At 42.0% G+C, this 26,750-nt stretch overlaps 2 protein-coding genes and 1 long non-coding RNA gene across 5 annotated transcripts in view; all 3 read left to right on the top strand.

The window, feature by feature from the left end:
• gatad2ab (GATA zinc finger domain containing 2Ab) overlaps positions 1–17,483 on the top strand; it is a 27,872-nt gene extending 10,389 nt beyond the window's left edge. Inside the window, exons 2-12 of one of the 3 annotated variants that reach the window (XM_034881301.1) lie at positions 881–1,026; positions 8,263–8,571; positions 11,922–12,045; positions 12,662–12,793; positions 12,988–13,059; positions 13,281–13,397; positions 13,586–13,786; positions 13,976–14,225; positions 14,343–14,728; positions 14,869–15,091; positions 15,472–15,710. In XM_034881301.1, the coding sequence (XP_034737192.1) occupies positions 8,276–8,571; positions 11,922–12,045; positions 12,662–12,793; positions 12,988–13,059; positions 13,281–13,397; positions 13,586–13,786; positions 13,976–14,225; positions 14,343–14,728; positions 14,869–15,091; positions 15,472–15,605 (1,935 nt within the window). In that variant the 5' untranslated portion in view covers positions 881–1,026; positions 8,263–8,275 and the 3' untranslated portion in view covers positions 15,606–15,710. Of the gene's footprint in view, positions 1–880; positions 1,027–8,262; positions 8,572–11,921; positions 12,046–12,661; positions 12,794–12,987; positions 13,060–13,280; positions 13,398–13,585; positions 13,787–13,975; positions 14,226–14,342; positions 14,729–14,868; positions 15,092–15,471 lie in introns of all 3 variants that reach the window. The other 2 variants (XM_034881300.1, XM_034881302.1) reach the window with 2 other exon arrangements.
• Positions 6,166–26,750, top strand: part of LOC117950360 — a 340,112-nt gene continuing 319,527 nt past the window's right edge. The window contains exon 1 of the long non-coding RNA XR_004657876.1: positions 6,166–6,221. This is a non-coding gene — a long non-coding RNA (uncharacterized LOC117950360). The remainder of the gene's footprint in view (positions 6,222–26,750) is intronic.
• The window catches only part of yjefn3 (YjeF N-terminal domain containing 3), a 49,272-nt gene continuing 42,486 nt past the window's right edge, over positions 19,965–26,750 (top strand). Inside the window, exons 1-2 of the mRNA XM_034881317.1 lie at positions 19,965–20,168; positions 20,263–20,349. Coding sequence (XP_034737208.1) covers positions 20,282–20,349 — 68 coding nt within the window. The 5' untranslated portion in view covers positions 19,965–20,168; positions 20,263–20,281. The remainder of the gene's footprint in view (positions 20,169–20,262; positions 20,350–26,750) is intronic.

The raw sequence follows: 26,750 nt of genomic DNA, 5'->3' as shown, positions 1-26,750 counted from the left end.
TATATATATATATATATATATATATATATATATATATATATATATATCCCAAAGGAAATGAGCTTTACTCTTTGATAGCCTTCGTAATTGACAAAACACGTTATTTATAGGAAAAGACGTTTCCTAAAAAGAAGTAAATAATCACTCTGATTTTAAGATCATCATCGCTTTATCTGCTAGTGAGAAAATTGGCAGTTTGAGCAATTCATTCAATATTACAAGGGTCATAGTAGCCACACAAGACAGAGTTGTTGTTCCGCTGTCTTTTATTGGGCAATAATAATCAATACTTGTATTGCTTTTATTGGACACTATACTTGTTTTCCCTCTCATTGAACCCTAAGGACACAGTTAAAAAGCCTCAGTATTTTTTTTTAATGGCTGTTTATGTGTTGGCTGTTGGGTACAGCCCCAGTAGGGAAATCATTACAGTGCTGGAGATGAGAGGCTAGCACGCTACTTAAGGGGATGAGCCTTTGCCATTGATCTTCTCTCTATGAACTACTGGACACAATAGGTGAGCGACTGAGAATAAAGCATGTAGTGTCAGTCTAGGTCACATGATTTCCATTTGCTTTCAGGCAAGTGCTTCTTATCCTGCCGGACTAGACGTGGGTATGGAAGATTTTCTGCTTACACCTTATTTTATGGACAAGAAGACTTATGTTAGCATATACAGCTAACGAATTTATTAAAAGTTTAGATTTCTGCAGGCAGGCTTTGAGGCAATTATTGTGTGGGAAATCGAACAGCTTGGGAAAACCTTTCATATTTTTTTAAATTTTAGATTAATTTGAATGGGCAGTAGAAATGTCTTCTCTCACGTGCAACCCGTAACTGCCTCGTCCTTTGTTTTGATCTAGAGCGGCTCTGCCCTTAGGCCTTATTATTCTGAGGGAAACGAGAGGGACATGCATCTACTCCTCCTCCATGGTCTCCTGAGAGGAACAAGCACAGATCACTAATCACTGGCTGCCTTCTCCCACTCTCTTTCTCATCCTCTCGCCATTTTCATTGCTGTTGTAGGTGAAGCATTTGTATGGCAAAGTGATGTATTTTTATGAGGCTTGATTGTTACGTCGGCATGCGATTAACTCTAATGTAGAAAATGTTTAATGTGTCACCAACATTATGCAGATAAATATAGTGACATCTGATCAGTTCAGCTTTGAAGTTGCCTAAATTTCTTCCAATTTCATGCTTCTGTATCGACAACGGTTAATGTACGCGATAGTTGCGGTGCCACTGGAAGTTGTGTCAGATGTCCATTACTTTCCGATGTCTTTGAGTTAACATTAACCGGTACCTCTGGGGAAAAATGCGGATTATGCAACAAGGCATGTCTGCTTGGTTCGTTCGGGGAATAATTGTAAAAAACGTTTTCAACATTTTCAAACAAAATCAACATTCTAACTGGAACGTTTGGGACCTGTTGCTATGGACAAAATACACATGGCGATACACTGGTAAGAGCAAATCACGTTTTACTATGTATCCAGTGTATTCATATAGCTCGTGTTACTGTATTGTGTGAACGGTTAACCCTGGTTCTTTTTCCGTGGGGCGTAGGGCTGTCCCAAACAATTCTTCTTTAAGCGATTAAGCTAGCAATTATTTTTTTGATTAGTTGACTAATCGAACGATACACTTTTCAATTCATGTGATTCATATTTCATTAATCTTTATTTATTAAAATTGTTTAGCGCTGCACTGTTCAAATGAAATTTGTAGTGCAACTTGAAGCCAGATGTAGGCGATCCTTCCAACAACAAAATAAAGTTCCTTTCAGGAGGAATACCAAAATAAAAACTTCAAGTAAACCGAACAAGTGCAAAAAGAGTAGCCTGTATTAGCTTTGTTTTTTTTTAACCGTAGTAGGTCAAATAATGAATACGCTCTTGTTTAACATCCAAGCTCTTATCCATTTAATCTTACAGTAAAAATGCAATTTCAGCAACATATGAAATCAGATGTATCAAATAAATCCAACTGTAAAAGAAGTTAACATTTCAAGTCACTTTCAGGAGGAATACAAAAATATATTTTTCCTAAAACCAGTAAAAAGTGCAATTTTTCTCTTATCTTTCTGAGGGAATTACGAGCCTTAGCCTGATTTTAAACCTGACAATTTCCTAATACGTGGCAGGACTTCAGACTAACCTCTTGCCTTGGTTGCACTGGTGCGTCTTCACTTTTTCATTTAGGTGCACCAGCTCAAAATTTAATTTAAAATGTAAACGATTTCAAAGTCCCTTTTTTTTTAAATTTTAAAGCACAATAAAACTGTAAATAAAAGTATTTATAAAATAAAGTGCTGCTGTTTAAAAGTTCTTCCCTCAACTGAGACCTAACGCTTCATGGCTCAAAGTCTTAAGGTCCCCCCCCTTGCTGTCGCATTCCCCTCAGATGGCCAACGCCTGGAATTTGGCCTTCTTCCACTCTGGCCTTGGCTACACCAGCTTGCCACACTCCCTAGCATCAAATCCTCCAAACTTAATTTAAACAGATTGCAATGAAAATAAATCACACATACGAGGTTTCTTTCCCAGTTTGAAAATATACAGCTGCAACACATATAAATGAAAATGATCTGAAATAAATAGCCTAGGATATATTTAAAAAACTGTGTGTGTGTGTGTATACAGTAGAGAGAACAAGTATTTGACACAGTGCCCATTTTTCAGGTTTTCCTAAGCATGTAGAGGTCTGTAATGTTTTTTTTTTTTTTTAAATCATAGGTACACTTCAACTGTGAGTGATGTAATCTAAAACAGAAATCCAGAAAATCACATTGTATGATTTTTAAATAGTTTTGCATGACATGAGTATTTGACACATCAGAAAAGCAGAACTTAATATTTGGTAAAGAAAGCTTTGTTTGCGATTCCAGAGACTATACGTTTCTTGTAGTTCTTGACCAGGTTTGCACACACTGCAGCAGGGATTTTGACCCACTCCGCCATACAGACCTTCTCCAGATCCTTCAGGTTTTGGGGCTGTCGCTGGGCAATATGGACTTTCAGCTCCCGCCAAATATTTTCTATTGGGTTCAGGTCTGGAGACTGGCTAGGCCATTCCAGGACCTTGAGATGCTTCTTACAGAGCCCCTCCTCAGTTGCCCTGGCTGTGTGTTTCGGGTCGTCATGCTGGAAGACAATGCTCTCATTGAGGGAAGGAGGTTGTTGGCCAAGATCTCGTAGTACACAGCTCCATCCACCTCCCCTAAATACGGTGCAGTCGTCCTGTCCCCTTTGCAGAAAAGCATCACCAAAGAATGATTTTTTCCGCCTCCATGCTTCACAGTTGGGATGGTGTTCTTGGTGTTGTACTCATCCCTCTTCTTCCTCCAAACACGGCGAGTGGAGTTTAGCCCAAAAAGCTCTATTTTTGTCTCATCAGACCACATGACCTTCTCCCAAACCTCCTCTGAATCATCCAGATGGTTGTTGGCAAACTTCAGACCGGCCTGGACGTGCACAGGCTTGAGCAGGGGGACCATGTGCTGTAGGATTTTAATCCATGGCGGCGTAGTGTGTCAATAATGGTTTTCTCTGAGACTGAGGTCCCAGCTCTCTTCAGGTCATCAGGCAGGTCCTGCCGTGTAGTTCGGGGCTGATCTCTCACCCTCCTCAGGATCATTGATGCCCCACGAGGTGAGATGTTGTATGGAGCCCCAGAACGAAGGAGATTTACTGTCATCTTAAACTTCTACCATTTTCAAATAATTCTGCTGCTTGCCTATTGTCCTATAGCCTTGTGCAGCTCTACAATTCTATCCCAGATGTCCTTACACAACTCTCTGGTCTTTTAGAGGTTTGAGTCTGTGGACAGGTGTCTTTTATACAGGTAACGAGTTCAAACAGGTGCAGTTAATACAGGTTACGAGTGGAGAACAGGAGGGCTTGTTAAAGAAAAACTAACAGGTTTATGAGAGCTGGAATTCTTACTAGTTGGTAGGTGATCAAAAACTTACGTCATGCAATAAAATGCAAATTAATTATTTAAAAAATCATATAATGTAAATTTCTGGATTTTTGTTTTAGATTCCGTCTCTCGCAGTTGAAGTGTACCTGTGACAGACCTCTACATGCTTTATAAGTAGGAAACCTGCTAAATCGGCAGTGTATCAAATACGTGTGTGTGTTTGTGTGTGTGTGTCAATCTGCTTTTGTGATCGCTAAGAGCTAAAATTGTAATCACAATAAAATAAAATATAAACATTTGATTAGTTGCACAGCCCTACCTGTTTTTCTCTTCCTACAAATGCTCTACTGAGCAGTGTCTCAGTGCAACACTCTCAACTTCTGGCAGCTTGAAGTACTGATGCCATGTTTTTTCTGTCCTCCAATCCTCTTAGGTGTCACTGTGAATAGCATAAATAGACTCTTGTTTTTGATGGCTAGACTTTGTCTAGATGAATCACCTACAGTTTCTTTGTCTTCGTCGTGTGTTTGATAGCTCTTAGTGGTATGGCTCCCATAAGCTGGAGGCTGTGAATGACCTATCACACAACGGGCCTTCAGGGCTCATAGGGAAACCAAGGAGCAGAACAAAAAATGGGCTCCAGGGAGAGATGGTCTTTCACTGAAGGCTTAGTGAAAAGGAGTGTGATGCAACGACTAGCACGTATCCCTCAGTTTTTAATGGTACATAAGTCATTAGCACAACATGTGCATGGACAACAATTTCAGTTGGTTTCCTCCCTGGTTCCTTAGCAGCAGTGCATCTAGCTCATGATGCTATCCATCTCTTCTGGGACAAAGGTAGCCATGTTTCTCTAGATCTGAAACTAGCAACCACAGTTGTCCAAGTAACTTGCAGAACCGATCGTCTTGCAGCGTCCCAAATGGTTACAGTCACTTTGCACCCCCACACCCCCACACCACGCCAGAGCAACGTGCAGACACTATTCGTACAAAAGTACAGAAAGTGTGGTATCTGAAGCACTCTGTGTGGTATATGGCTATGCACACATATCCACCCACACACAAGCTGTCATCTTTGGCAGATAGACAGCCTTTGTGTCCAGGGATGGTACAGCAGGGCACATCTGTCCTTATTGTGTATTAGAGCTGGGTGCATTTTAGGCTCCATGCACTCATATGCTTAATACCGACCTGAGTCTTTCAGCTGTGCCGTTGCTTTAGTTTTGATGCAGTGGTTGGTGTAGTGACTGCTAGTTGTATCGCCAATAAATCATTAAACGTGGCTAAACTCACAGATGTTAAGTGTTGAAAAAAACTGCAGACTGAGATCTTGTTGAAATGGCTAAAAAAAATCAGTTTCATTTTCCCACCTTACTTTGCAATTCTCTCAATGCTTTGCTTAACTGTCGACAGGCTCATAATGGAAGTTTTTGTGTACTTTCGATCCTTAATGTGACCTTTGCTTAGCTTTTTTAAATTTGAAGCCTTAAAAGATGTCTGGGCAAAAAAATGTAGGGTGTTTAAGTTTCAAATATTAAAGGTGAGTCTAATTGTGTGCCTGTTGGCAGCTGTTGACTCTCTCAGCAATGCATCCGCCCCCTGTTGTCTGGTAGACATGTTTTGAAATGTCCGAAGAAGACGTTATTTTCTTCCTCCTGTGGCCTCTCTCCCTCTCTTTTGCCACTCTGTTTCTCCAGTGGTTAAACCTGCACCTCCTCTCAATTAAAAACCAGTCTGAACCGGTTTTCAGGGAATCTCTTCATGTCTCATGAAATCTTTGGACATAGTCATGTCGAGCTATGATGATGTCACGTTGGACTAGGAAGACCTTGAGTCAGCTCATACCAGATATACAAGATGGTTTTCTGTATATTGCACTTGGTTTCAACCCAAACCGTCAATTTGGAGATCATATCAGATTTTTTAGTGATATGCATGCTTGTGCAAAATTTTATAAGCACCATATTTTTATAACAATTATTATAATATGTTTATTCAAGAGAATCTGCAATGGCCTGTTCCATATTAAGTGCATGGCCTACATTGCTTTGCCTTATGTGAATGTTGTCCAGTGTGGTGCTATTTTTCTGCTGTGTAATCGGTTTTCCCAGAAATGTAAGTGGGTCGCTCTACCCTCTGCTGTTACTGTACTGAATGAAATTTGGAACAGCATCTGGGGCACGGGCAGCAAGATAGGGAACGCCTACACACCTTAGGGCTGTGGCACACCAACCCGATAATTGCCCACCGGACAGTCTGTCGAGGTCGGTGACTTGAGTCTATTCGGTGTGCTTCGTGCCGTTGTCTTTCCTGAGGGGCCGTCGGCCCTTGTTTTGGACAACCTGACATGCTCAGTCGGAAGACGGGCACTGCCGGCAGCCAGCAGAGACTAGAATCTCTTAAAATCGGATCTGAAATGAAGACAAATTCAGACCCACATGACTCATTCGCCCAACCAATTTCCTGTTTGGCCGCCTGCTGTTATGGAGACGTATTACGTCTCGTGGCTTTGGTGTGTTTCAAGGCCCTTTTTTGACTAACTCGGGGAGACTGATCCGTCCAAATGCCTTTTCTGCCGATGGTCAGCCGTCTGGTCGGTGTGTCAGGTTTTATGGTGAAAACACACGGGGCGCGTAAGCGTTGCGTATAGTCCGAAGCATAGATCCAGTATGTGACTGTTGGCGGGCCTGGCCATCCATACCGGACACGTATTTCTCTGTGCCGGTCACCTTGCGATCTATCTCCTCTCGGCTCTCTTTCCTGATAGAGATGGAAAACTGTGGTAATGTGTGTCTCTCCGTGTGCCTGATCGCATGTCTTGCTGTGAGAAGTCAAGACAGCCAAAATCACCATAAACCTAGATGTTTTATTTTGATATATGCTTTATTTTTGTAAAGTTTCAGGCTGCACTATGGTCTTCCTGTATGTGATTACCTGCCTGGCTTGACACATTCAGTCCTCTGCATAAAACCAACAGATTTTGGACACGTCTTTATTTTCATTTTATACTGGTGGCACTGCTTCTACCTCATAGAATAGAATTACACCAGTGCCGGTTTGGTTGCAGTCTTAGTCCCTTGATTTAATCAAAATGCAAAAGGTGGAATAAAAGGTAATTGAAAGTGTTTGAAGTGAGAAGACGCTGATATTTACATACAATAGGACTTAATTTAGAGTTTTGTTTTCAGTATGCCATTTAAACCTATTAAATATCATCTTCCTCAGTCACTCTGTGGCTTCCGACACAAAGAAAGCCACCTCAACTCAGTTATCACTGTGGAGCTTACACCTGGAAATGTTGTCATCCAGTTTTGATTTTAAATAGAATTTTACCTTTCTGTAATATCTGCAATGGATGTTCCACATTGTTTAATCCAGACACAGTAGGTGGTAATCTTACCTCAGCAAGGCTTAATCGGCCAACAGTCTTTTTTACTGGACTTGGACATGTCACATTTCTGGATATCCTCCACTGCCATTTAAAAACTACAGACCATGGAAGATGGTTGCCTATTTATTTATTTTTTTAAATGAACTCAATAGGGTGGGTGTCAAAACTGTATCTCATTTACTTCCTTCCCAAAAGCAGAACAATCGAGTATTACAATGTAATGGGTATGGTAACATACATTATTGGCTAAAGTGAATAATTCAATTAAATTTCAATTCAATTTTATTTATAGTATCAATTCATAACTAGAGTTATCTCAAGACACTATACAGATAGACCACACTCCAGAATTTACAAGGACCCAACAGTTCTAGTAGTCTCCTCCAGAGCAAGCAACAGTGCGAATATTACTCTCAAAACTCGTAGGAACCTGCACAGTAGCGTAAAGCAAAGAAAACCTAAGGCAGTTTAACAGTCGACTCATCTGAGCTCGCTGGCGCCAATGTGACGTAGATCTTGCTACCGCGCCAAGATTTTGTGCGTGCGTCCATAGGTCGTACGCTTCTCAGTTTTTTTTAGCGTCGCACGACAAAGCGGAAACAGGAAGCCTGAACGAGCTTGAGGGTAGCCGGATGCCAGGACTCTGAGTAACTGCACGTCTCTCTTGTAAACTTACTGGGTTAACACACAACTGCTCAGCTGCGGCTAGTTTATCAGACGTTTTGATACTCGGTTTAAGAGTTGCTCTGATGAAACCATCTAAGTAAAACGTCTACTATATCTTGTATCTAGCTACGTCTAAACCTGTACCCTGCTGTCCAATTTGAATCCATGCATAGCTACAAGTTGAACTATTTTGCTTTTTGTAACCGTTTTTTCTCCTCCTGTACTGTAAATGGGTTAACAAAATGTATTTGTAACCATTTCCGGCTTCTCTCTCTCCAGGGTGAGAGCAGCCATGTCAGAGGAGGCAGTGCGTCAAACGCGCAGCCAAAAGCGGGCTCTGGAGAAGGACCATGCAGCTCCTGCGGAGACCCTGGAGGACATGGACAATAAACGGGTTAAGCTGGAGAAAAGTGATGCCGCTGGGGTTCCCCTGGCCCTGGTGCGATCTGGAGCCGAGGGCGTCAAGCTGAAGAGCGAGCAGGCTGTAAAGGTAGCAGCCAGCATCCTAAAAGCTGGGGAAGTGAAGGCTACCATCAAGGTGGAGGTGCAGACTGGAGACGAGCCTGTTGATATGAGCACATCCAAAAGGTGAGACAAGGAAAAAGATTGATTCACAGTTGTTTTTGTTAAAGTAATATTAGCAGTGCTTCAGTGTTATTGCACATGGACTGAGAGCTTGTTGGTCATAAGGAACATAAAATTATTGTTTAGTTTACATGATCCTGTCAAAGTCATTAGTCACTTTACCTTAAACAATTACATCTATTCCTGTACACTGGGCCTCAGTACTGCATAGTCAGCCAACTTTGTCCACAATAAACCCTTTGTAAGTATTTCCTGCCAGACAAAATGCTCCATAATGTCCTAACCAACTAGTTAACATCTGAGCAAAGGATATTTGGCTGCTGCATTTGGTTGGGCCTAATAGAACTGATGTTGGAACACCGTATGAGTTAAAGGATGGGGATGTGAATGGCGAGCAGGACTTCACACAAGCTGACAAAAATATGTGTCTGCATTTTTGCGTACAGGTTTGTTTGAAAGCTTCTTTATGATAATTTATGTTCTGTGGGCCTCGGACATCACGCGTGCATGCACAGTGCGTGGCTGTGCTTAGAGATGTGTCAATCTGAGTTTCGGGTTTCTCTCTAACTTTGCACAAGTGAGTGGTCTGACAGGAAGTCGCTGTGTGGTTGTCGGCAGCCTGCCCCCATTTTGAAAAGTTCAAGGCTCCTGAGTCCTGGGCACCATTTTCTCCCACAGCAGCACCTGAACTCTGCCTCACACTTCACACAAAATGAAGGCTACGTGTCACAAACTGGTTCCAACTGGCCGTTGCCATGGTTTCTACTATGGAAGGAGTCGTTGGAGGAAGGAGGGGCCAGGAGGGGAGGGTGGGTGTGTCACATGACCACACAGAGAAATGCCTGATGTCATGTGATGTGTTTGGTAGAGAGATGGATACATAAAATGATGTGATGGCGGTTGAACAGAGATTCAGCTCAAAGTGTGTTGGTCCGGTTTGTGATGTCACCTTTGGCCCCGGTTTAACCCTCAGCTGCAGCATGTGTCTGTGGGCTCACTCAGTCCAAGACGATCACCTAATTGTTTGCAGAAGGCTCACTGTGTGTAGGCCAACTTTTGTAAAACTATCAATAAAGTGTAATTTAAGCCAAGTTGCATACATGCTGAAAAATGATACAGTAACTGAACTAAACATTTCTTGAATAGGTTCAGGTATAAAAAGAGTGTCACAGAGAAGAAGCATTTCCTTAAGTAGATTGCATAACAATATGTCAATATTTGAACGGATCGTTTCCAGGCCTATTTATATATAGCCCAGCTATTTATTTACATAAAGAGAATGTTATGTAGCTTCAAATGGCACTTAGTGTTGCATTGCATAAGGGCTGCAACTAAATATTATTTTTATTGCTGATTAATCTGCCGATTATTTTCGTAATTTGTTGATTAGTTGTTTTGGTCCATAACATGAAACATTTTGATTAGTGTTTCCCAAAGGCCAAGATGTCTCGTTTTGTCCACAACTCAAAGATAGTCAGTTCACTGTCATAACGGAGTGAAGAAACCAGAAAATATTCTCATTTTAAGAATCTGGAATAGTTGACAACTAATCAATTAATCGATTGATCTCTGCAGCTCCACATAGCATTTTACACAAAGAACCCTACTGCACTTGATAATGACTGATTCAGCAATCCTATAGTGGGGTCACTGTGAAGCCATGCTTGGGGAGGCCGAGGCATGCAGAAGTACTGGACCTTACATAACCAAGCTGCTGTGTGTTGTGTTGCTTGTGTAAGCCTTTCTCCAGAGAGTAGTAGCAACCATCACAAGCTAGTCCATGTTGTTTTGTCAGAGAAGGCACCGCGTCGCAACTAGGTGTGTGTTTGTGAAAGATGCTGCTGCTCATGAATTTCATTGCTCTCTGATGCTACTTGTGTCTGACATTGGTTATAATATTGCATGTAAGGAATGTCAACAGAGATGTATGTGAATGACTCATATAAAGGACCCGACTTTCCAGGAAGTAGAAATATACGGTATTAACAAGGTTTGTTTGTGTTCTTAGCAACCGGGCAAAGTAGCATTATGACAATATATGGTTGTTGTGCTTTGTGTTGTGGTTTCTTAGTCTGCTGAAATCCTCATCTCATCATATAGAAACAACATGGTTACTGCCATGTAGTTGACCTTGTTGTATTGAGCGTGCAATCTCTGTTTTGGGGAGCTGTTAGACAGCTGTTGTGAGGACGGACAGGGTAGCAGAGAAACGTGTCTGAAGAGAGGAGCTTGCAAAAGGAAGAGAAAGTGTGAAGAACTGAGTCAGTGAGTTGGAGTATAGGATGAACAAGCAAGTCCGGATGGGGGAGGGGTTTGTGAAATAGTGAATGAGTGAGTGAGTGAGGGAGCGTGTACACAATAGGTTGGCTGCTTGCCATGTATTCCCCTCCCCCTCACTGTCACCCTCTCCAGTGTCTCCAGCGGACCTCCGCTCCGCTCAGTTTGCGACTCTAGTGTCGGCAGCTGGGAGGGAGGGTAGAGCTGAGGCCCAGGCTGTGCCGATTTGGCTAGGCCACAGGCCTCCCCACGGAGGCAGGGGCGGGGTGAGGCCCTGTCTGGGTGGTAAACTGGGCCTAAGCTTAACGCCCTGAAGCCTCTCGCTCGACAGCATCTGAACAATTTTAAACTTGCATGTCTGCATGCATAACTTCACATCATGACCCAAACCTATACATCTCCCATAGTGTCAGATATCCCACTCACTACCTCACATCCTCCACCGGTTCTCGTTACCACTCAGACTTCTATCTTCTTATGCCCTGACCCACTGGACCTAACAAGATCCCCACTGGGATGGTGGAGGCAGATTTATCCGCCATGGCCCATTCCTAATAATTACAACCACCCTTTACTTCTAATCTCCACCCATTTCCAGATTGATATGTAGCTCCCCACTAGTCGCCTTTGTTCTCCCTAGTCCTCTGGAAAAACCATTAAAAATGTTATCAAAGGCTTTAAGCCCTTTCCTGCTGTAAAACAAACAAAAATGTAGTTAATTAGCCCTTTGTCTGCATGTTTTTGTGACTGACTTTGCTGTGTCTGTTGGAATGAAGAGAGCATGAGATCTCTTCGCTTTTACCTTTGGCTCCAGATAATGGGGTTGTAGCGATCTTCCCCAGCCGCCATTACACCATTATTGATCTCTTGGTTCTTGTCTGCTCGTATGTCCCAGTACACATTTGCACTACAACAGGAGAAAATGAAATAATAATTATATACTGCCATCTACTGGATTTAAGAACAAACTACACGTTAGTTGCAGTTTATAGTAACTGCAGTATTATGGACTGAAATGAAATACAGCGTTGAATCTTGATTGAATGACGAATAGTTTTGTCTTTCCTTTCTCTCAGTGACATTAAGAATGAGCGGCAGCCATCATCGCCCGATGATGTGATTGTGTTGTCCGACAATGAGCCAGCCAGCCCTCTCATGAATGGTCACTGCTTCACGAAGACTGACACAGATAAACTAATGGTAGGAAAACATTCAAACTCTGCACACGGTAGGGCTGGGATGGCATACTTTTGTCCCGATTCGATTTCTTTCACGATCCATGGGTGCGATTCCAGAAGTATTGTAATTCCATAGTATTGAGAATTGCTATTTTCCTTTCCTTCTTTGACAAAAACAAAAGTTGAATAATACACTTCTAAATAATACCATGAGACATTTCTAAAAACTAATTGTTTTCTCCAAAAAAATGCATGTCACATGACAGTCGGTTAGTCTGACATTTATTTAATTTGTAAAGTAGTACTCAACATGTATTTTTCTGCTTCTAGTCTGTTTTGCTGGTAATGTATGTGATGTAGTCTCCGGAAAATATTTTGGTGAATCATTGGTAAAATAAAATATGGATTTTAAGTAAATCAATTTTTAAAAATTGTCACAAAAATTACAATGAGTACAATATTCAATTTCTTTTCCCCCCACCCCTACAACAGTCTTGTAGTTTCCACTGGCTTCAAAGTCTTCGTTCTAGCTGCTGAAAAGACCAAACATGCTTCCGATAAGCCACTACTGATATAGCTTCAAATTGTACATGTATGTCTGCTAAGTCTCCTTTTTTGATCTGAATTGGTGTCTAAAGAAGAGTTCTCCTGAGGAGAGGGAGCGCATCATTAAACAGCTGAAGGAGGAACTGAGACTCCAAGAGGCCAAGCTGGTGCTGCTTAAGAAACTACGACAGAGCCAGATTCAGAAGGAGAGCGCTGTGCAGAAGGTAAAACCCCAGAAGATGTTGATGTTCTCTTTTTTGGGTTTTATGAACACACAAGTGCTATAAAAAAAGAAGAAGAAAACCGTTTTGTTTTTCCACTGACTTGATCATTAATGAAGACTAACATTTCTGCTTATTCATTTCTTCAAGTACATACAACTTTATGGACTAATCCTGTACTCTTTTACATTTTGTAGGCGACTGGCTCTGTAGCCACTCCTCCTCCTCTGGTGAGAGGTAGCATCACATCAAGCAAAGGACCCCTCCAGGTACTTAGTATAATTTACTAAGAGCCTCCTGTCGTTACTATTGTAGAGTCTGGATTGATGTATGATTCAACTCTACATTGTACAAAGTGGAATACGGTTAATTCAGAGGCTCACACATCAAAACACAAATCACACAAAATCAAAAGGAATGCGTTTTAAGCACAGTGTTAAAAAATGTGTTATATGTTATTTACTGTATATTTGCATTGTTGTGTATACAGGTGACGGGTCGAAGCTCAGGCACTGTGATCCCTCCTCCTTTGGTGCGGGGTGGGCAACACATGCCGTCCAAACACAACTCTCAGATTGTCATGCCCCCCCTGGTCAGAGGGGCCCAGGTTAGTGTGTAGAGGGATCATGAAACCGTTCAGATGATGATAGTCATCACGCCGGCCCACATTTAGAGTGCACTCCATCTGTAGTTTAGATTTGAAGAGCTCTTTGTTTATTTCTCACTTTCTCTTCTTCTTTGCTCGGTCTCTTTATGCGTCCACGGCGGCTGCTTCTGTGTGTGTGCTGCCATCAGCCTATCGCAGTGACTCCCCAGCAGATAGCCAGTCTACGCCAGCATCAGCATCAGCACAGCGGTTCAGGCCCCCCTCCACTCTTGCTGGCTCCCAGGGCTTCTGTGCCCAATGTCCAGGTCCAGGGCCAGAGGATCATTCAGCAGGGACTCATTCGGGTGGCTAATGTGGCCAACAGTAATGTCATGGTCAACATCCCTCAGGTGAGGACATAATATGCAAGCAAACATTGCACACTTATCTGCAGAAAGCTTTATTTAGAAAGCAATAGTAAATCTTCCTTTTCATAGCTACTCTTTCCCATTGCTACGCTGCATAGCTATATGGTCAGCCGTAATTGTGACTTCCTCATGTGTCGTCGCTCATGTGGTTTCCGCTGTGTTTGTGTTCAGGCCTCTCCTACCAGCCTAAAAGGCTCATCAGTGTCACCCAACTCTAGCATCAATGACTCTCCAGCCAGCCGGCAGGCGGCTGCCAAGTTGGCACTGCGCAAGCAGTTGGAGAAAACGCTGCTGGAGATCCCTCCACCTAAACCACCGGCCCCTGAGTTCAACTTCCTGCCATCAGCAGCCAATAATGAGTTCATCTACTTGTTGGGGCTGGAGGAGGTGGTGCAAAAACTTTTGGAGATGCACGGCAGAGGTGGGTAGATCTTTCCACTTTGTGAGCTAGTTTGGGGATGTAGTGCTTTGGTAGATTGAATAGTAGGATACACATGTTTACATCAGCTGTAAAGAAGCTCTCTGGTTTCCCACATAGGTAATCTGGGCCCAGCTGCCGCCATTGCCAGCTCCATTCCCAAAGAGCCATACACTTGTGCCCAGTGTAAGACAGACTTCACCTCCCGCTGGAGAAAGGAGAAGGTTGGGACCATCCTTTGTGACCAATGCATGTCGTCCAATCAGAAGAAGGCCCTGAAGGCTGAGCACACCAGCCGGCTGAAGGCAGCCTTTGTCAAGGCACTCCAACAGGAGCAGGAGATTGAGCAGCGCATCCTCCAGCAGGCGACTTCCTCTTCCTCAGTCTCTAAAACCACCTCCTCTCCTTCAATGTCCAAGAGTGAGGTGCTGGTGTCCCAACAGTACAAGCATGTCCGGGCTGCCATGCAGCACAGACCTGTGTCTGCACACCACTCCATTAAGCAGGTTAGGGTGGCCTTTGATTGTGTTGATCAACACTTTTTGTTTTTTTTAAAGTTTGAATGCATTTATCCCTCAATCAGCAGCTAAAATAATTGCATGGTAATTAAAAGCTTTACTAACACCCTCATTTTCTCTCTGTACAGGGCCATCTGTCACACAGCATCCAGTCAATGGGCTCTCGTGGCGTGACCCACTCATTCACTTCCTCCTCTCAGCTGCAGAGCGCGATGGCGGCAGCGGCGCTGGGCAACAGGGCAGGTAAGCATGCTGCAGCACGCCCGCTGCAGCATGGGGCAAAGGTCAGCGCCGGCAGCAGTAACCAGGGAGCCGTGTCTGCCTGGAGGAAGCAGAGCGGTGGCAACACAGGTAGATAAAACGTGTCACGAGGTTAGGCCGAGAACGCTCCTCACCCGTTCTCGCGTTCTGCTCCCTCTTTGAGCTCTTGTCGACTAAGTTAGTCACTCCCTTTCTTCCCATCTACCCAGGCTAGGCCTTTTCATTTTTACTGTGTGATTGTCATTGTATTTTTATTTATTTATTTTTTTTGTATCCTCGAAAACCTCAGCAGATAATTCACAGGCACATTTTTTTGACTCATCTTGCTTACTGGCAATGCTTCTTCTTCCATTTAGTCCTTGCTGTGTGTGTGTGTGTGTGTCTCTGTGTGTGTGTCTCTCTGTGTCTCTGTGTGTGTGTCTCTCTGTGTCTGTAGTACATTGACCACTGATGTGTCTGTCTCCTGACAGGTGTGACTATGGCCTATGTGAACCCCAGCCTGTCTACCCATAAGACCACCTCTGCTGTCGAGCGTCAGCGAGAGTACCTGCTGGACATGATTCCCTCCCGCTCTATCTCCCAAGCAGCCAACACATGGAAATAATGCAATTTTACATCCTACTGACATCACAACTATTACCCCTCTTATTATCAATAACAGCCATTTTCATGATCATTCTAATCCTTTCTATGGACTCTACCTCTGGCCAAAATGATGCCGGAGAGAATCAGCCTAGTTTTGTGTCTGACCGAGGTGTTCTTCAGCTCCTCCTCAGATATTTCTCCTACCATCTTCTTTACCTGAATCCTTCAACCCAAAGTGGTGTTGTGCTGCGACAGCTTGGGCTTCTGACATACCTTTTTTTGAGGGCCGGGGTTTACATAGACACGTACAATTTTACAAACTTCTCCAGCGATGTTGCTTCTCCCTCCCTGTATATTGGTTGAACCTCTCTGTTGCACCAAGAGGAATAATCCCCGAGCTCGCCTGCCTCTGGATTAGGCTGGGAAAGAAAAGAAAAAAATCACTATTACATTGAAATCTTCGCCTTACGTCCTAGCCCTCTCCAGTCTGAGCCAGTCAGACTCCGGCCCATGTGGTGGCCCAACAGGACTTAACTGAAGACCTCGTCACAGGGATTGTGGTTGAAGCTAGAGGACCATCCATGAAATAATAACTGCTTCGGCTTTGCAAAAATGATTAAAAATCAACATGAAAAAAAGGACTAAAAATGATCGGTCTGCACACAGACTTCCTCTTCTCTCTAACCCACAGCGTAAAATAGTAGAGAAGTGGATGTGTGTTGGATTGTTTTGTATGGCTGAATGTTAGGATTTTGTCTCTTCATCTGTAAGTCATATACTGTGTTTGGAATATTGTGCTCCCTGATATTTTGGAAGCGGCCTCTTGTCGAGGTCTGAATTTACAGACTAATGTTACTGTTGAGGTGGTTTTACATCTGCTGGGTTCCGTGTTGCGGCCTACTTTTAAATACTTTGGTTTTTCTAAGATGAAGAATGAAGATTAAGGTTTTCACTAACTCATGTAAAGACACGGAGCATATGTTTGGAGGACTATTGGTATTGAATATTGTAAAAAAAGAGGACAAAAAAACAACTTCCAAAGAACTAGTGGAGCCCAAATGGTATCCCTTCTGCTAGAAGGTGTCTAGTTTATTTGAACCCTCTCTGGATATTAACATGAATTCATGCTAGACTGAGGGGGTGTAAGGAATGTCATAATTTTGACATTGTTTTGCTTTTAGTCATAGGTTGTGGTGCATTATTTTTCTTCTCTAGACAAACTGTCTCTGGGTTTATTTATGGGGTCATGTTAGTAAAGATATATGCTTATGCCCTAAGTTTGAATGGATCTCCACTTAAAAAGATTTGTTTTCTCTCTTGTGTCCAGTGGGTCCCACACGATTGGTCTTAGAGAAGCTGGACAGCTTTCAGAATGTAGTTATGCAAAAAAAACTATAGCAACAAACAACATGAACTTCTTAGTCTTTAACATTATGGTGTGTATGATTTATGCAGGGTCCCTTGAATTGAGCTAACTATGCCTTTCACATGAGCTAAAGTTTTATCAGGTTGCAGCAGCACAGGATAAGCTAGTGAAGTACAGTATGTCCTACATTAAACAAGGAGATTCCCATATTGCTCATGGAGTGGACTTATTTTATTAACCATGTGCTGTTTTAATTTCAGTAACTGGGATGGTCCACTTTCTTTAACTCCGCAATGGCTTTACGCAGACATTTTTGTGTCACTAAGTTAAAGATTAAAATATTGATGTGTTGAATTTAAGCAGTAACATCAGGGTGAAATGTTATTGTAAAATTTTTTAAAATCTGGATGTTTAACAAGCAATATGTGTTTAAAAAGACAAAAAAACAAAAAACAAATGCAGCTGACAAAAGAGGCTGACCATCCGACTGGTTGTTTTCTCAATATCCTGTGTCCTGTCCATTTAAAAAAACCAAATCGCTTTCATGTTGAAACAATAGGAACAATGATGTCATCACTATGTCATTATAAAAACCTGGAGTCTTGCTGCCCTGTTGCCTCACTTTCCGTATCATAATTCATCCACGATATGTTAAATAATTTAGCGTCGTAAGGATTTGTGTCCAGTATCCAGAGTGCACTGTTGAGCTCAATGATTATCAGGTTCCATCCTGAAAGATGGTGCACTGCATTGGGTAACCGGGCATAAGTTGACGTTTATACCCTTTGTACAGGGGTATCATCACTGTACGTTTGGGTTTCATTTAGGACGGTGCAACAATACAATATGTACATTGCTGATAGAAATACAAGCATACAAAGTTTTATTTAAAAGTGCTCAAGATTTTGTATTTCTGTCTCAAAGTAGCATCGTAAATCTTCCAGGTTGTCTGTACATTCCCGACAGGCAGAAGGTAGCAGCCCCCTTCTTGTGGATGCAAAATAAGCAATCTGGAATGAGCCCCATCATTTTGTGCCCTGCTAAGTGTAACCCTGTGCTGTCCTGACTACTGCCTGCTGCTGTGTGACATCAATATCACCATTCCGTTTGTTTGGGGTCAAAGCTCTGCGGAATGCGGTGCGGCCCGAATGGAAAAGAAAACAATGTATGAGAAGTATTTGTTTTTTGGATTTTTTTTTTTCCTGCTCTATCAAATAATAATAAAACTAATTTTAACCCCTCTTTCACGGCTGGGTTGCCTGTTCATTCACGGTGTGTGAGCACAGTCGTGCATCATCGCTAGTCGGTCACCAGAAAAGAATTACTCTGAATATCAATAGTTTCAATTTTCTCACGCAAAAAAAAAACAAATTAGCAGGGAAGCTAAGGATTTTTTTATTTTTTTTATATTCTTTGATATTCTTTGATATTCTTAAGGCAAAACGATAAATCGATAATAAAAAGAATCTTGATTTAGTTTTTGCCGTTAATGTTAAGCCGCTTTTGAGATACTGCAGGTGAAGCCCAGTGGATATCCAGTTAGGCTGAAATCTTCCTCTGTGTGGACACAAATGTACCCAAATAACGCTTTGTAAAGCTTGTAGTCTTCAATATCGAGACATTTGCAGTTGTAATTATTGCATGGCCTTTGCACTGTAATTGAAGCTGTTGCTTTGTGTTTGCTTTTGTTGGGTCTACCCCCTCAAGCATCTGCACATCTCAAATCAGTGTACATATCATCCAGGGTTCTTTTCTAGCAGTTACATCATTTTTTAGTCTTTGAAGCTAAAAAAAGAACGCAATTATGGAAGAAAACTCTACAGAGAAATCAGTTGTTAGCATTCACACAGTTATTCTGACTTAGTGAGCATTCAAATGTTTTCCCAACCAACCTTCTGTGCAAAACATTGGGTTTGAGGATAGACATTTTTCAGGTGTATCTTAAAAAATAATACTCACCCATATGCTATTAATAATCATCTGAGAATCCATTGAACTGCTATCCTGAGGGATCTCTTAACAGGAAATATTAACAGGACAACCAACTACAATGACCAGAAATGCTTATAATGTTCAAATGGACATGTGCCACATGGTTGTCGGGCCTGGGCTTTTTAGTGAACAGTTGCATCTAACAATACAATATACAGTCTTTCTCTCACATCAAGATTAGTTTTCAGCACCCAGTAATGACTCTCTTGCTTTAAACTGCAATAGCGATGTGAACCCCTAGGTGGCCCAGTGCACCAGCTTTTCATTGAAGCTGTTCTTCAATAGTCCTTACGGGAATGTAATCTTCATTTTGTGTGATGTGGTAGAATAACAAAGACTTACACCCTAATCAATGTAATAAGAGAACAGACTGAACTCTGTTAGCTGAGCTGTAATGAGAGGTCATGGCGTCATGAGGGAGGTGGAGGGGAAAAGACCTTTCTAGAAGAAAGTGAGCTATTGTTTGCCACCACGACCCACTTGTGAGCTTCATTCCTTGGCAGCTGCACTCTCTCCCCGTGATACTACTGTACATACCTTCGTCGATGTATGTGTGTTTTTGCACCGGTGTGTATTTTTGTGTGCCATACTGTACATTTAAATTGTAGTAGAGTGTTTTTCTTTCATGTCAGCTGCCCTAAATCCATATGATCAGCCAGCATGCACTGAAGTCCCTTTTGAGGTCATTGTACTTCTGTTTGTGTCAGCCATTGTTTGTACTGTTTCAAGTGCTGCTGTGTACCCACTCAGCTTCTATGGTGTTATTATCTCAGTTGTCGGTACTGGGCTTTATATCTCCTCCACCTCCAAATGAAAGGTGTCTCCTCACTCCGAACGTGTGTGTGTTTGTGTGTGTGTGTGTGTGGGTGGAGGGATGTTGGGGTTTTGATCAGAGATGATCGAGGCGACCCGAGCCAATCAGCCTGCGAGCACCATGCCTCCTGATTCTTAATTGGCTGGTTTTCCCTGTGAGCGAAGCTGATATACAGAGCCAGCTGGTTTTATTAGAGAATGAGCCGGGGCCACAGCGGTAAAGAGACAGAGAGGAGAAGCAGAGACATAGAGGCAATATTTAGAGTGTGTGAGTGTTTGTGTGCGTGTGTGTGTGTGCATTTATGTAGCAGTTATTACCTTCCAGCTTCTGAACCAATCAAGAGCCACCACAGAGAGAGATAGAGAGGGAGGAAGCCCATTTACATTCTCAGTCTATTCCCAGGCACAGAGGTAGACAGTGTTGTTTTTTAATCAGAGTCAGAGAGAAGGAACGGAAGTGTTTTCTTCAGAGCGGCACAACTCATTCTTTCTCATATTTGCCAAGTTGTGCAGGGTGAAAACAGATGGACAAGATGAACCACAGCTCAGCTGAGGCAGAGGCTGAAACCATAGAACCACTGCGTTACCTCAGGTAGGCACCGGCTCATGTTTGTTGCATGTCTCTCATGATCTTTTGCTCTCGTCTCTGTTCTCTATCATGGAAACCTCTTATCTCTGTGCTCTTCCATTCTGTTTAATTTACTGTCACAACAATTCACAGGAATGCTCTCAAATCAATGTATGGTGTGAGAAAGAGCTCAACAGCACCGGGGAGAATTAGAGGAGATAGAAACATTCAAGTCTTCTTGTAAGACCCGAGAGAGAAGTCTTAACACACTTACAGACTGGGTAGCTACATTCATCTGGCAGTCTGTTTGAACCAGAGCAAGCTTTTAAAAAGGAAAACAGAGCAAAGGAAGTAATAAGATATATAAATTATTTAAGTTGACTTGCTTGCCAAGTGGCAGTACAGATGAAAGTACTGATGATAAAAAGATGATGATTGTGGTGTCTGCAGGATTACTTTGGTCCGCCACAAAGAAACCCTCATACTTTATGCTTTCAGAATTTCCTTTATTGCTCTTTTCCTCTTCATTGAAACCCTAAATTGAACTACAAATATGAGCTCTTATTGAATTAGGGTGCCGCTGTGTAATTTGGCAACATCGGGTCACATATTACCAACCAAGCCAATCATCTTATCATTCAGTATCTTTGCGGATGAGATGTCTAATCAGTTTGTTATGCAATCAGAGGTTTGTGTTCTGTGCCCCTGGCTGCCTCTGTAGCATCACTTTACTCTCAGAGTGACAGGAAGAAGGAGGATTTGAGAAGCAGAGAGGTACTCATGATGTGCTTGGCATCCATGAGCTGGTGTTTCCTGACCTTTGTATAGTAAAACACAGGTAAACCACTTCCCCAACTTTTTTCACGGATCCACACACACACATACGCACAAACTGCACATGCACAAGATTCAAAATGTTAATGTCACACCGGTTATACTAGTACTAGTATACTAGTACAGTGGTTGTACATGGTTTCATTTTCAAAAAACATCATATTTTTGTTGTACTTTACATTGCTGCAGCTCCTCTTTTCACCGTGTGTTGAGCTCTCTGTTTTAGCTACAGAGTGAGACATCTCACTTCTATCCCATCTTTGTTGTGAGTTGCACACGCACAGTAGCTAGGTAAGGACTACTAGCCAGTCAAAAGCAGTTTGGTAAAATGGGGCTTAATAGGGAGTGAACAGGCTCTCCGCAGACGTCCTCTGGTGACGCACATTGCAGAAGTAAATTCTGGACTACAACATAGCTGTTTGGAGCTGTTTGTGATCAGTGTTTTCTGTTGGAGATGCCAAGTCCCTTTGGGGGGGACTTGACCTATAACATTCACACACAATATAACACAACAAAGCGAAGGGAAAAAGCCAAAAAGCATAATATGAGCAATTTAAAGAAAAACAGTAGATAGAATAGATAAAAAGTAAGTTGAATATGAATTACTCTGTTTAGATCCACTTAAGATTTAGAATAGCCAACTGTGATCCTTCTGGGATGCACGGTCACACAGTGCACAGCCTTAAGTCATCATGATCAAACTTCTGACACAAAAAATGGAGCTCAAATAAGACGTTTCCCCTTAAGCCAAAACTAAAGAAAGATTTTCATTAAAAAACTACAACTTCATCTTTTGTTTTAGTGATTGTGAACAATGTTTACATGGTTATGTCGCTAATTTTGTTTGTTATGTCAAGAATAGAGTGTAAATGCCTGAAGGATTTGTGGCCTTGCTGGTTTTTTGGTTCTGGTTAATCTGTTATGAATGGGGTGTTTTGTCACTCGGGTGGAAACATCACTGCTGCCTTTCAGCCTTAACTTTGTTTATCGTCAGTCACTGATTTAACTGTTGCAAACACCTGACACCTATTCGGTTGTACTGTCTTCCTGTTATTGAAATGTCAATCTTAAAATCTATTATGAGAGTTTCTCTTCTCTGGCACATATGTAATTAACCCCTGTGTGCTGGCTGCATGTACACTTCTCCGTGTGTGTCAAGATCTGAAGCATTGAGGCTGGCAGATAACAAACACCCATGAGGCTTGGTTCCAGTCCTCAGATCATTCAGATCTCCTCAACTTAATTGGGCTGGCAGTCAATAAAAGCTTCAATATACTGCTGTATGGTTCTTGATTATCCAGCTGCTGTCACCCTCCTCTACAGATCTACGTCATGGGTTTAATATACTACCTTTAAATTAACCTGTAGTTAATGTTTATTTTCAAAATGTTGTGTAGGTATTTATCCATAGTGGTTGCCAATCAATCACCAACACTCAGCTGTTATGGCAGTCTTGTTTAGCAAAATCTTGGTGTGGATTTTGTGAGCAAAGTAAAATTCGTTGAAGATAATCCCTATCTAGAAAGTAAGTTCCCTGATTTTTATATATTTTTTAAAACACACATCCACAGGAGATTCTATTAGCGCGGAGAAACCCTTTTGATAAAATTGCATGATCTGATATAGTTGTATAGAAATTGTAAGTAATGTATTTGCCAGTGGCAAGCAGACAACTATTACGCTAATTCACCAAATCCGCAATATGTGACAGTGTTGCTGTTTTAGTGTGATAATGGTGGCAGAAAAGAAAAAATCTAAATGAATTCCAAGCACGGCTCATCTCGCACACCGCTGTTCCTCCAGAGTAACAGATTAAACAAACTGCACACACATAATTCAACGTGGGCTACCTGTCACTAATTCCTCCATTTTTAATCCACACCTGGAATAAAAATGAATTTTATGACAACCTTGTATTGCTGAAGCTCTTCAGTCGATGGAACGCCTGAGGCGGTAGATAACCTGTAAATGTTGGCAGTGGTTCTAAACTGGTCTTGGACATTCCCTGCTTTCTGTCTTTAACTTCTGAAAGTGAAAATGTTGTGCTTGTGCGTAACGTTTATTTGGGCAAATGAAATGGTTCAACCTCCATTTCCAAAAGGTCAGTGTTTATTCTTATCTGCATCCCTAGTTGTTCAGTTATTTCTACACTATACTGTCAAATTACAGCAAATGTCCTCCAACCAACAGGACAGAACGGAACATATCCGTACAAAAGCCTGGTTTTCAAAGAGTGACTCAACGTACAGCTGCCAGCACAATGTTAAACCTTTGTTTAAATTACAACATTTCAACTGTACCCACAATTCTCTGTTGAGTAATTAGACATGATTCCCCCTTCTCCTCTACCCTCCGACAGTGATCAGTGATGAATGTGCCGGCTCTGTGGCCCACCTTTCCCCCTTTTGCCCACCACACCAGAGACCTGAGGCCCGTCGCACAGAGAAATGTATTTTTGTCTTTTGTTCCAATTGCTGGCCTGCCTACCTGCATATCTGAGCTGCTGCCAGTGTCGAGCTGTATGACTTTACCCGCTTTGCCTTTGTGTCTCTCCAAACGTATTCTTTTGACTTTTGACAACTCTGGCATTTATTTATAAGCCGTGTGCAATGATTGGGGCAGAAGGGTGGAGATGCAGGGAGAGATGATTTGCTACCAGTGTAATGTTTGGATGTAATTTCCCTCTTAATGAGCTGTAAGAGTTCTCCATTTACCGTGTTTGAAAGAGGAGTATTTGGGGGAGAGTGGGGGCAAAGCAGGATGATGATGCTATTTCTGATCATAAGAAGCATTGTATGGCTGCAACGTGTGAGCTAACAGAATTTAAGAAGACACTAGACCGCTCTAAATGCTTTCACACACAGTGATCTGGTTACTGTGAGAACCTAGCATGACATAAGAGTTAGATTAACCCAATTCCCAGGTAATAACAAGGCTACTAACATGCTCAAAACTGGATTATATGGAAAGATTACACTAGGCAAACTGAACCCCCCCCACCCCAATGTATACATTTTCTGAATTAACAAGATCACCTTTAACAGCCATGTGATCATTATGCAAATTTATTCTTTGAGGTATTCAATTGCATCTACTTTAGGCGTATTTGAAGGGCATGAGAGACGGCTGTGTAAAGCCCCTCTTTGTTGTTTTCTTTCTTCTTCATTTTTTTTTTTGTCACTTTGTTGCACCTCAAAGCATCCCACAAATTGGTAGTGTAACCAATACAGCTAGCTAACACACAGAACAGGAAATCTTGAAAAAAACTTTATTGTATTAGCCTATTTATTAATTGTGACTTTATTGTACTTTTTTATTAAAAGAATATAATAATATTTATACTTAGACAAATACAAGTTCAGATGAAGCGTTAGATTGTAAACTTACATTTTAAAATTGTTTTTAAAACTAACGATATAATCTATTTAGACCAAGGGGTAAGCCTCTCCTCTCTAAGCGTAGCTCCCGTGGCGCTTCATTGACTGCCATTCATTTCGGTGCCACTTTGACAGTAAATAATTTTACATCTGACGTGTTTCAAGACTCTGTTTGTCCGTTGTTTATTTCTAAAGAAACACAACAATGTATAAAAGGCTCCATTACCTTGTAGCTTACGTTATGGCTCCATAGCAGATGTTTTGTAAAAATAGGCTAATCATTGGGAATGAATAAGAGTTCTCTTGACACAGCTGCCAGAAGACTTACAACTTTCAGACATGCTGCCCATGTCACAACTACGTCGTCAAGCTCAGTTGGAGGCTGCATAGTAGCGCCTAGCCATCACCAAAAAACTGCTTCTGTTTTCCTTCACTGGTCTCCGTCCAGAACAACAGGATCTGTTGGTCCCCTTCTTTAACTGTCTATAATTTAGACGATTTCACTTTACTGGGCGCCCTAGTAGCAAATTGGCCCAGTGCACGTGCCTAGAATGCCTGTCTAGATTCAGACATGAACATGCTCCAAGCAACAACTATGCTGATGTTTGGTAGATATAATGTTTACCATCTTGTTTTAGTGTGTAAGCATGCTTACATTTGCTAATTAGCACTAAACACAAATTACAGCTGAGGCTTGAAGGTACTTGTTGCTATTACCATCACAACAATAAAGGTGAGTTTGTCGACCAACCCGCCAACATTACCATCACATTACATTACACTAAAACAAGACTGTGCAGCCATGCTAGCAGTTGCGAGGCGGTACTTTGGCTCAGAAGTGGTTAAACATTAATGCTAACATTCTCACAATGGCATTGTGAGCATGTGGGTGTAAGCATGTTGGCTAAACAATTGCTTATTAGCACTACAAATAAAACACTGAGGCTAAATGTCATCTATTACGCTATTTGGCCATAAATTAAAGTTTAAACAAATTGAAATGTTGACCTGACAACGGCACTATATAAGAGTTAAGGGAACACCAATATTATAGCAATTCATCTTGAGAAGGACATAAATGTGGGGACCAAATTATTTCTTTCTTCCTTTTTTTAGTCCCACAAGGGGAAATTACAACATACACTCTGTTGTTATTGTACACAGGCCTGAATTACACAAACATGCTCAGTATCCACACATGCACTAAATGGAAAGATGTCAGAGTGGGGGGGGGGGCTGCCCATGGAAAGGCACCCAAGCAGTTAGGGGTTCAGCGCCTTGCTCAGGAGCCCCTGTGCCCAAGAGGTGAACTTGCACCTCTCCAGCTACCAGTCCCCCACCATACTTCAGTCCACATGTGGTCTTGTACTAGCAACCGTCTGGTTCCCAACCCAACTCCCTACGGACTGAGCTACTGCCACCGATTTCCAACCCCACGGCAATCCATCCAATAGTTGTGAAGGACTTCCACTTAAAATGCAAACTCCAGGGTCACGCTAAAGAAAAAGTCATGGAATCACAGATTTCAGATTCATGCTCTGGAAACCATGTATGCCTGTACAAAATATCATGGTAATCCACTAAATAGTTGCTGACAGATGTCATTAGACCCCATTGTGATGTGGTATGTATATTCAGGGGGTTCAAAATGGCGTTCTTAGTTCAGGCTCTTTCCAGACACTGGTGGTGATGGTGGTGGTGAAGAGAGTTTACTGATGAAGACCTGGATTATAGAATGTGGAGCAGGAGTGGGCGCTGATATTATAAGGGTCTGGTGAAGAGGTGGGGGAGGATTGTATCCATTTGTACTGAAATGGTGACTGACAGCAGCATAGAGCAGAACAGATTTTAAAGTTATGTAGCTCGGTGTGAATTCTTTCAGGAAGAGCTAACTATTAATTATGCACTCCTAAATCTATATAGCTGTTATCCTAGTAAATGTACATTTCAACATGCGTGTATAATAGTTGCATATCTGCAACCAGTCTCTCCTGATTGAAATTTAGCTCAGTGTAAATCCTTTCAGCAAGACCTCACTCTTAATCAATGCTCCACCTTACTCAAATCAGCTGTTGGAGGTGTTCACCTTCCTGCTAAACCAATCAGAATCATACACAATGGCAAGGGCCAATAACAGAGCCTCACAACCCTGCTTTGAATAAACGTTTCTCCCCTTGCTGTTCAGCTGGTGTTGCAGGCACAGAGTGCAGCCCT

The sequence above is a fragment of the Etheostoma cragini genome, chromosome 9 (genome assembly GCF_013103735.1).
Source record: "Etheostoma cragini isolate CJK2018 chromosome 9, CSU_Ecrag_1.0, whole genome shotgun sequence".
NCBI lineage: Eukaryota > Metazoa > Chordata > Actinopteri > Perciformes > Percidae > Etheostoma > Etheostoma cragini.
The sequence above is the reverse complement of the archived record's forward strand: the minus strand, read 5'-3'. Positions and strand labels throughout refer to the sequence as shown.